Source organism: Cucumis sativus, chromosome 2 (assembly GCF_000004075.3).
Source record: "Cucumis sativus cultivar 9930 chromosome 2, Cucumber_9930_V3, whole genome shotgun sequence".
NCBI classification, from domain to species: Eukaryota; Viridiplantae; Streptophyta; class Magnoliopsida; order Cucurbitales; family Cucurbitaceae; genus Cucumis; species Cucumis sativus.
In genome coordinates this window covers 23,141,936-23,153,725 of record NC_026656.2, presented here as the reverse complement: position 1 = coordinate 23,153,725, position 11,790 = coordinate 23,141,936, and the positions used below count along the sequence as shown (strand labels likewise).

The following is an 11,790-nucleotide window of genomic DNA, read 5'->3' as shown; positions in this document are numbered from 1 at the left end:
CTTATGTACACCTAGAGAATCTATAAAGGAGAATAGATGGATGTGAGATTGAGAGCGGACTAAGTGATGCAAAAGCCTTTCTTTTGCCCTAAGCAGCAACAGTATGATGCTTTCCCTTCCCTCCTTTTTCTTTTTCTTTTTTTTTTTTTTTTTAAACCCAGACGATGAAGGTGCAGTACATTTTGGAAAGGGCAACGTTTGCCTCTCATTTCTGTCCCTTAAACATCTCTTTGAGGGAGTCCATGATCTGACGTGCAGTGACCATAGTCTCATGGCGTGTAGTCACTCTCACCCGTACAAATCAAAGAACAATCCCTCACGAACAAGGAGGTTATAATACACTCAGGATTAAGACTAAGTTACCTATGTCATCCTAATGAAATAGAAACCTAACTAACTAGTTAACAGAGTTACATCTAGTGTTTACTATTTCGTGGTCCGGTCTTATGTAAACTCATTGCATATGACACCCTTCACTTGTTTGTCACACCTACACGAACATGTTAAATCATTGCATTTGTAACAAATACAAAGTGATTCGTATTCATAGTGTTTATAGCATATGGTATACTCAGTCTTACACTATAACTATAGACCCGACATTTAAGTTGTATCTCAAACATTGATCCATGTATGTCTCTACATATTGTTCAAGATTCATCAAACAATTTAAGATGTTAGTTTATTAAATTTAGGTTATTAAGATAAAATTAATAATATAATCAATATAACACCTATTGATATTATACTTATTAAAATTATAATAATAACACATTATTAATAATAATTGAATTATATTTACTACTTACGAGTTTTACGACATAACATCCACATACATTACAAAAATAAAAAAGCAAATACCTAATCATTGTCCTTGAATTGCCACCCATTGTTGTATTTGGAGTGTTGGTGGATCAAATTGGAAAAGGGATCATCCATTTTATCACAATGGATGACTTTTACCAAAATAATAATAAGAAGAAAAATGAGCTACAATAATAATAAGAAAAAAATATCTAGAAAAGATATTAAAGATAGAAAAAAAGAAAAATAATAAGAATAAGAATAGTAATTATAGAACTATATATGATAGGTGCATATCAATGCATATCAGACGAGCATCCACCTTTCTTTTCTTTAAATATGGAGTCAGAATGACCAAAATATTCAGTCATCTAAAAAACTTGTCGTCTTGAATCATAAATGGCTAAATCTCTCCCACTATACGAAAAAACAAATATCAAGAGATCAACCCAAAGAGTATTGGATATTACCATATTCATCCTATTGGTTTCTCTCGATGGCTATCGTGTATTGTTGATTTATAACCATGGCTTCTCCTATCTCCAAACCATTGCCTTCCTTTGCGAATTTTGGTTCTCTTTCGTCTGGTTTCTTGCTATCATCATCAAATGGAACCCCGTCCACTACGAAACTTACCCTCAACGTCTTCTCAAACGGTAAACACATAACGCCCTCCCTTTTAATTTATTTCTTACATCTCTTTGGAACAACACCATTTATAATTATGCTTTAAATATATATACATATTTAATTACTTAATATTAAAAATTCATTTCAAATGTATTTCGTGCAGAGAAAGAAAGAGAGGGTAGGTTAAGTCCGATTTACTAACCATTTGACTTTTTATTTTTGGTTTTGAAAAATTAAGTTTCCCCCTTCAAACTTTTTGCTTTAATTATTTACCTTAAGAAGGGGCAAATAATTTGTGGTTTGTAACAGGGAGGTGGAACTTCCGGCGGTGGACATATTTGTGACGACGGCAGATCCGGTGTTGGAACCGCCGATAATAACGGTGAACACAGTGTTGTCTCTGATGGCCTTAGACTATCCGTCGAATAAGCTTGGTTGTTATGTGTCCGACGACGGCTGCTCTTCTCTAACTTTGTATGCATTAAAAGAAGCATTGAAATTTGGGAAGATTTGGGTTCCATTTTGCAAAAAGTACGAAATTCAAGTTAGAGCTCCCTTTAGGTATTTCTCATCGCCGCCCCATCTTCATACCTCTGCTGAATTCCGAAATGATTGGCAAATGGTCAAGGTAATTGAGAATGACACAACCCAAAATTATATTTTTCTCTTTTACTTTCTTTCTATATGTTTACGGAACGCTGGAAAGAGACAACGAACAACTTTAGTAGGTGGATTTAACTACTACTACCCTACTAGACAAGAATCATTTAACTATCAAATTTTAAATTATAGTATATAAACTTACACAAAATAAGCTTAATTTTAAATGTCTAAACTTTCAAAAAAAAAATTGTCACAAATCGAATTTAAGTGTCCAAGATTGTTTTATAGTCCTGTTAAACATTTTTTTGCATATTATGAATATGACATAATCAGTGATATCACACAGCCATAGACTCTATTGTTATAACTTTTTTTTTTCTATTTTTTTTAACACTAACTTTTTTCCATCTATTGTCAAATATTTAATTTTAGTAATGTATTCTTGACTTTAGTTTGTTTATTATTTTTAATTTCTTAGAAAGATGAAAGAAAAAGAAAATATCTATAATGATTTTTCAAAAGATATTCTCATATCATATTTTCTTCAATGAAAATTATAATTATTTAACCAAAATTTCAATAAAAGAATAAGATTCATGAAATTACATAAACTAAAATTTAAGAATTAAAAATCTATTGATTAGAATTAAACATAAAATTTCAATAGCATATTTTAACAATACTCAAATGACCTTGGTAGATAAAAATAAGATTTTAATTCCTATAAAAAGAAAATGAAGAGTGTAAGATGAGAAATAAATAAAGAATAATAGAAATGTATGAATGGGAAAGGAAGGTGGAGTATGAGAAGCTTGAAGCAAACATAAAGGAAGCAGAAGAAAACAAATTTGGTTTAGAAGAAGAAGTTGATGGAATGGACATGGCAGATTTCTGCAATCTCCACACCAAAAACCATCCCACCATAATTAAGGTACTCTTCTTCCTTACTACTGAATTCTATACCTCTAATATATCGTCCTCTTTTATTTAACCTTTCTTTTTCTCCTTTTAGTTTCTTGATTTTCCAGGCTCATTTTCATCTTTAGGTGGGAAAAAACATGATTTAATTAAGAATAAGATTTGATTTGAGAAGTGGCAACAAATTTAATAAATGTAATAAGAAAAAGGGAACAAGATTCATTAAAGTAGTGAAGGAAGAGAAACGGTTTAAAGTCTCATCCTGAGTTTGAAAAAGTAGGGAATTGCTGGTGCCTCTTAATGATGTGATGGAGACTACGGGGTTGGTTTTGTGTTGGCCATACATTTTTTCTTTCTTTCTTTCTTTGCGAATCGTATTATTTATTTGTATTTTTGTTGTTAATTTGTTAAATAAAATAACAAATGAAATAGAAGGGAAAATTGAGGTTAGGAAACCATTTAAAACTATTTTTTAATTTAAAATATATAAGGGACCGAAAGATTAAAGAAAGTATTTATTTTCTCAAAAGAAAATAAAGAAAAATAATTAAAAAAAATACAAACTATTTACTCTATGACACATTTGATTTTGTCCTAAAGTGTAAATAATTTATTAATTTTATCATTTTTAATAATTCCTCCCATTTAAAAGTAACAATCATTTTTATTTTCTTTTACCATTTCGTTTAAATCCCTCACATTTTAATGAGGTTGCAATCATGAAAATCATGAATTTTCTAATTTATTGTCAAATTTCTTCCTTTACACCATTTTTCATATTAATGCATGCATTTTAACGCTAACCATAACCAATGATTTGAAGTTTAATTAGGTTATTCAATTAGCCATTAGAAAGTTTGAAGCAATTCTTTCAAAGGAAAAAGAGAAAATGATACTTTTTAGTCTTTCCAAAACTTGACAAACTAAAATTGTCATTTTCAATTTTTTTTTATATAACAATTCTTTGTGAATCAACATCTAACAAAATATGTTATATTTCATTTAAATTACAAATATTTTGGTTATAATAATTCATTTAATAAAAATTGTCTGTTGAATGTTGTGTTTGTTAAGCAAATGAGGAAACATAATATAGTGACATGTTTGATGTACCTCATTGTATTTATATACAGATGTTGTGGGAGAACAAAGATGATTTAGACGAATTGCCCCATTTAATATATGTATCGAGGGAGAAGAGTTTCAAACATCACCACTATTACAAAGCGGGTGCAATGAACGTTTTGGTAATTATTCAAAATACATACACTTTATAATATAACATATCATGTCTTCGTAAATATTAATTTATACCATAAAATTTATGGTTATGGTGTATCGGTTAAAATCCTTAATTAATTATGATATCAATTTCAACTCTAAACTTTTGTAAGTGTATCGTTTTACATCATTTTTTAGATTTTTTTTTTTTTTTTTGTCAGTATGGTGCGAAATTGATTGATTGAGTTATAATTAAACAACTAAAATTATATAAATAAAACAGTTTAGATCTTTCATATAATTATCTTGGATGATTTTTAGAGATGTATAGACTTTTTCAAATGTTTAATTAAAATAAATGTATAGATGTGTAGACTTATATTTGATCCACTCACAAAATATAAGGATTTAATTGATGCTATGTTATCTTTTCCTTTGAAAAAAACAACTAAATTATAAGTTTCCCATAAGTTGTATGGGAATTAACTCATTTTGTCCATAACTCATATTTGTTATTTAGTGGGATTATTTTAAGGGTATTTTTTAAAATAGCAAAATAAATTAAAATATTTATAAATTATAGCAAAATTTTGAATTCTATCACGGATAGTCTTTTATCACTGCGGCATATCAATGATTATGAGTAATAGAATTTGCTATATGTTGTAAATATTTCATAAAATTTGCCATTTTAAAAAAAAATTCATTATTTTATTTATTATTTTAGCTACGATTAACGACATATTAAGAAAAGAAAAATTTTTAAAAATAGAAAATTTTATAAACTATTTATAAGCTATAGCAAAAATTTTAAATTCTATCATCGATACTTACTGATATGCTATAGAAGTTTGTTAGTGACTATCATTGATATAATCTAAAATTTTGTTATTAGCGCGTAAATATTTTTATTTATTATTCTATTTTTAAAAATTCTTGTTAATAAAACATTTTCTTTAGATTTCTTATTAACATATAATATTATTAAAATTTTATCTTAATTTTTAATTTTTTTTTAGTATATCACTAATTAATATACTTTTTTCTTATCTTATTTTATTAGAATTAAAATTACTAACGTTCAACTTGACTAATAATAAAAATATTAAGAATTAGATTGTAATTAGTATGAAGTTGATTAGATATATTAACTATAGATCATTCCATTTTGGAATATTTATGTTTAAATTTATTATAGATTTTTAATATTAATGAATTTTATAAATTCATTGAAGGATATTTATGGCCTAATTAATTAGTCAATTGTAATTGTAAAAGATGGCTTAATTTCTTAAATTAAATACAAATATAAAATTTGGATAGCATATAACATATGCACAACCAAAACATATTCATCCTTAATTCTAAAATATACTATTCTAAAACCATATTATTTCTGGTTATCATTTATTCTTTAGATATGTGTAAAAGTTTAATTCAAGCGACCTTTTAAGAGTATAAACTATTTACTTTAAAATATACATATGTATATATTGATGGTTGAAAAAATTTATTGATGTAGACAAGAGTGTCGGGTGTATTGACAAATGCACCCTACATATTAAACGTGGATTGTGACATGTTTATGAATAATCCCCAAGTCGTTTTACATGCGATGTGTGTATTTTTCAACTCGGAGGATGACTTTGAAGATATTGGATATGTTCAAACTCCTCCATGCTTTTATGATGGCCTCAAGGACGACCCCTACGGAAATCAATTAGTGATCGTATATGAGGTATTATCTTCTTTTTTATTTCCGTTCATATTGTAATGTTTCTTCCTGTTATATCTTGTACTTGATCAATAGTTAAAACAAGATTTTGGTAGTATGTTTGGGCTACAGAGCCACCAACTCTACTCTAAGAAGGAAAGAACTTGATGAGAATGTGCCACATATAGTTGGACTACAAAAGTTGATCTTTGGGATTGTTTCTTTTCTTGCTTCCTCTCAATAAGAATTGGTTTGATCACCCGTGAATTTATGATTTAATCTCAATTGCTAGATGTGCTTCCCACAATAACTTTTGTAACAACCATGGTATTATTAGTACTATTAGGTTTACCCCACAACAAAATGGAGTAGCCAAGAGACTTAATAGGACTATTATGAATTGAGATGTCTAATGGTTTAATACCTTTAAAGATTTTGGGCTGAAGTTATTTCCTACTTTTTTTTACACTAAATTTGTACCCTCGTCACTTTATTAATTTCACTAAACTTACAAAATCAATTTTTTTTGTTGGGTGGAGTTTGTCTATAAAAGTTAGAGGAAACTAAACCTAGAACTATATAATACATGTTCCTTGGTTTGTCACGATACAACTGTCTCGGCAAAGGTAGTCAAATTAACTTAAAAGTGATTTTTCTAGAATGAACATCACCAATAATGTTTACATTTGTGAAGCCAATAAGCACATTTTTTTCTATTGCCACTTGCATATAGATCAAACCACTTGACTATTCAAGAGAGTTCTCAATCTTCCTAAAACATATTTCCCTTAGCTGACTGTCCTTTAATTGAAGCTTTATACATTTTACAATAAAGCATATCCTCCGTTTTCCTTTCCCTAGTTGCCTACTTGTTTCATTCAAACTAACAATTTTTTTTTTTCAATTAAACTTCCCAACTTTTATAACATAATTAATCTAGAACATTTTTTTTGGATTAATACGTAAATTCTTTATTGTAAGTGAATCAATGAACTTACTCTCTTGTTTCTAATACATGTTTTTTAGTTTAAGATTTTGGATGGGAGAATGGAACAAACTTTGATGTACATAATTATATTGGTTGAGAGAATGCATACCTTAACTAATTTAGCAATATTTTGAATAAGAATTGAAAAAGTGATGTGCGCATTAGTATATGTTTAATTTGTAGTACTTCACACGTGGGATCATGGGACTTCAAGGGCCTATCTATAGCGGGAGTGGGTGTTTCCATAGACGAAAAGTGTTATATGGCCAATTTCCTCACTACACAACAAATTCTGTAGATGGTAACTTTGACATAGTTTAATTTTAATTTATATCTTGATTCTCATACCTTTTACATAGTTTTAAACCTCCTGTAGGACGAAAAGCTTCGGAACAGGAAATAATAAAATCATTTGGATATTCAAAAGCTTTTGCAAAGTCAGCTATCTATGCTTTTGAAGAAACCACATTTGGCTATCTTCCAGAAGGTCTTTTCAACAATAATAATCTTGAAGCTGCTATCCAAGTGGCAGGATGTGGCTATGAGATCGGCACTACTTGGGGTTCCAAGGTTTCCTCTTCCTTCTTTTTTTTCACTCATATTTATTTCAATTAAACATTTGATGAAATCTCTTTTCAGTGAAACTTCAAGACAATAACAAAATCGAAAACATATTTTAGAGACTAGATTATAAAACAATCAAAATGAAGTCATTTTTATAAAAGCTTTCAAAAACTTAAAAAAGAAAACAACATTTGACAATTCTTTGGATTTAAACATTTTAACACTTATAAAATGTAAATTACATTGCAATAATGAAGTTAGAGGTATACTGTTTACAAATTTGTACGTAATATTTTAAAATTAAATTCACATGATAGACTTTGAGACTTTTTTTTATAAAAAAAGTTGTGTTGTTCTATCGTAGTTTATTCATAATATGAGTTAAATATTCTTTTGCTTTGTTGGCCAAATTAGAAAGATATATAGGCTACAAAATGGGTCATATATGATTATGAAACGTGGTCTTAGATAAATATTATATGGAGTGAGCGAACACTACTATTTGTATTGTTTGGCCAAATTCTAAATTAAAGATGTCTGTGTTTCTTATTGAATTACAGATAGGGTGGATGTATGGATCTACATGCGAGGATATTTTAACAAGCCTAGTGATTCATAGAAAAGGATGGAGATCCATTTACATTGCATTAAATCCTCCAGCATTCTTAGGGTGTGCACCCTCACAACTTGTTACTTCATTAACTCAACAGAAGCGATGGGTCACTGGCTTACTTGAAATTCTTTTCAGCAAGCACTGCCCTATTTTTGGTACACTCTTTGAGAATCTACAATGGAAGCAATGTGCAGCCTACTTATGGATCCTCACTTGGGGCATTCGTTCCATTCTTGAGCTTTCTTATGCTTTACTTCCACCCTATTGCCTCATCACTAACACCTCTTTCTTTCCAACCGTAAGTACAATTCAATTCTTGCATATTACTAGAGAGTAGATTTTGATAGCACTCTGATAAATAAAATTAAGTATATAACACAGCTCCTATTAGTGATACGCAGGCACTCACATATTGCTATATTTTTTAACTTTGTTGCAACATAACCTAAAAACTTAAAACTGGAAGTAGTATTTATGTATAAGCTTGATTTTTCAATTTCAAAACCAAAATTCAAATGGTTACTAAATAGAGCATAAATTATTATTAAATGAGGTATTAATAAGACATATTCAACATACTAATTATTTGGTGTTAATTTTGTGTGAGATCATTTCCATCTTTTGATGTGGAATCCTTAATATAGATTTAACAGTGTTAAAAGCAAATCTCTTGCAATATCATTTTTTCCAAATACTTTTAACTCTAATTAATGTTAAAGTATTGATATTAGTTAAAGGTACTGTGTGGGGTATCGGAAGCTTATATTTGTTGATTGGTAATTTAACAACCAATCTAACCTTATTTTCTAATTGTATATGCAGATGGAAGAGAGAGCAATCTTCATACCGATTTCTCTGTTCATCGTTTACAACTTTCAACAGTTGTTACAATACAAAGAAACGGGTCAATCAGTAAGAGCTTGGTGGAATAACCAAAGAATGGGAAGAATAAACACAATTTGTGCATGGTTGTTTGGAGTAGGCAATGCGGTTCTAAAGCTTTTGGGTGTTAGAGAAACTGTGTTTGAAGTAACAAAGAAAGAGACATATTGTGAGGTAGATTTGGGGCATTTCACATTTGATGAGTCTCCAATGTTTGTGACAGGGACAACCATTTTGTTGCTTCAACTTATTGCTTTGCTCACGAGCTTCATAAGGCTGGGGAGATCAAGAAGTGCAGTGCTTGAGGTGATTTGTAGTTTATGGTTATTTTTATGCTTTTGGCCATTTTTAAAAGGAATACTTATGTTTGGTAAAGGAAGATATGGACTTCCTTTCTCCACCATTTACAAATCAGCTATCTTGACATTGTTGTTTGTGCTATTATGCCTAAGAACAACCGTAAATTAACTTAGAGATGTTATGATATTTGCTATATAGCCTTAACTATGTGTACGGAGCCGTAAGTAAAAGCCTCTAAAACTCTTAGCTGAAGATATGAATATGTATGTTCTCTTATTTGCCTAAATCCATCTATAATACTGATTGTGAACACTTTATTAGATGATAAAGTATTAAATTTTCCTTCACTGAGCCAATGATTCAACACTATGTTAACTAATACAATTTCTTTCTTTATATAATTTTTTAAAACAGTTATGGTAAACACTACAAAATAAAAAAAAATAAAAAAAAAAAGATTTTGTTGACATTTTTTCGAAGTCAAGAATCACCATTCTTAACGTGGATGTCAAAGTTCAAGTCCTCCATCGTAAAAATGTCAAAAAATATTGAAATTTGACATTTATAAAATGTCAAGAATGCATGTCTTCTTGACATGCAAAAAAAAAAATGTCAACAACAATTGTATTTGATATGTGAAAAATGTCAAATTGGTTTCTACTTGATATGAAAAAAATGTAAAAAATACAGGGTGTCAAATTGGTTTACATTTAAAAAATACCAATAAAGTGATAGAACTAAGTCATGCACAGTCGAAAAAGAATCGAATTTCTACCCTAATTGTCACAATTAATATGTAACCATAAACTAATCAAATTAGGGTTTTAAGAAATATTACTTTGAAGCTTTCAAAAGGTTTGATATCTTCTTACCAATTCTAACCGAGACCACCACTAGTACTCAACTGCTATCTTCTAGACAAAGAACCGGGTTGTGGGACCCAATTTTGGTGTAGAAAGTAATGGAGATAAAATGAGATTGGAAGCTTTCTTTTTTCTTTTGTTGAGATGATGAAAATGATAAAAGAGGCAAAAGTCCTTAACATTTGAAAACACCTCTATTTATAACCTAATTACATGCAAAAATGCATGCAATTCATTTGCCAAATCTCAACACCTAATGTTCCACTAACAATTATGTTCCACTAACAATTAGTGGAACTTAGTGGGCTAGGTGTCTATATCTCATATAGCCACATATCCCACTAAGAGTTAGTGGGATTATCCAACAAAATGTTGGATTTTCCCACTAACTTAGTCCAAGGGTAAAATGGTCATTAGATATTTCTAGTCAAAAGTCAAACTTTGACTTTTCTTAGTCAAAAGTCAATATTTTGACTTTTTACCATTTTGTCCGTCTTGACTAATTCCAACCTCCCGAGCATGAATCCGCATTCATTTTTCCAAAATTCAAATCACATTTGAATATAAGGCCGGTCAAAGTTTGACTTTTCAAAGTCAAAAGTCAACATTTTGACTTTTTACTATTTTTGACCAATTCCGAGCTTCTTAGTATGAATCCGCATTCATACTTATAGTATGTAAAACACAAAGCTCTATTTCTAATTAGAAGACCGACGACTATATCACTGTATATGTCGGTTTCCCTTTCTTCTCCCAATTCCACTTATTTCATCACACTGTTCTAAGTTTAATCCATATGAGCTAGTAGAGGAACCTAATGGACCTATAGATCATGGGCTCCAACGATTCAAGATTAACTAGCTAAACTCTTTTAAACCGAGTTAATCAACATTCGTTAACTAACGGGTCATTCCACTAAAGTCCCGTAGTTGCACTCCCCTCACTATAGATATATTTGTGTCCATTTGATAAAACCATAATCGGTAAGTTAATCCTTCACAGGTTGCTCGTAACCTTGGCTGGGTTAAAATACCGTTTTACCCCCAAGATTACATCTTGCTCCTTAAGTCCCACTAATCCACTATTGAACAATTGGTTTAAGGTTCAACCTATAAACTTAATCCCTCTCGGGCCAATGAGAGGGTGGGGCCCCTTGTTCAAGACTTGGATTCAGTGCTTAAGAGAGCAACCTATCTACTAACCCTAAAGCGGGTAGGAGTGAATTCCATCTTGTACCCTATGTTCCCAGCTATCCACCCGATCTTACCCCTAAAATGGGAGGCTTATTGGGCCAACGCTGATGAGCTGCCCTCACCTATGCAGATCTAAGGATAATCTCGTGTGAACAGGAGTTCATAGTTAACTCAGGATTAAGACTAAGTTACCTAGATCATCAATAATTGAGATAGTCAGTTTTAAACAGTAAACGGTGTTATAACGTAAAAATGACTAATTCATGGTTCAGTCTTATGTAAACATTTTACATAGGATGCCCCCACTTTCATGTCTCTACATGAACGATTAGGATCACCTCGTTTGTACTACAAAGTGGGCCGCATCCATAGTTTCTCTAAATAAGGCGCCCAACCTTTATTTCATATACTATAGACTATTTAGGCTATATACTCGAACTTGATCCACGTTTATGTTTACACATAAAGTTCAAGTTTATTCAAAAAATAGCCTTGGA

The 11,790-nt window shown here is 30.3% G+C and overlaps 1 protein-coding gene across 1 annotated transcript; it reads left to right on the top strand.

Annotated features, from left to right (window-relative positions):
• The first annotated feature begins 1,109 nt into the window (after positions 1-1,109).
• LOC101218577 (cellulose synthase-like protein H1) lies at positions 1,110-9,557 on the top strand. The gene is made up of 9 exons (XM_004151849.3): positions 1,110-1,460; positions 1,744-2,062; positions 2,834-2,968; positions 4,089-4,202; positions 5,699-5,914; positions 7,062-7,179; positions 7,255-7,448; positions 8,003-8,353; positions 8,878-9,557. Exons 1-9 carry the CDS (start codon positions 1,204-1,206, stop codon positions 9,403-9,405), a joined length of 2,232 nt encoding a protein of 743 aa, XP_004151897.1. The 5' UTR covers positions 1,110-1,203; the 3' UTR covers positions 9,406-9,557.
• The last annotated feature ends 2,233 nt before the right edge of the window (positions 9,558-11,790 follow it).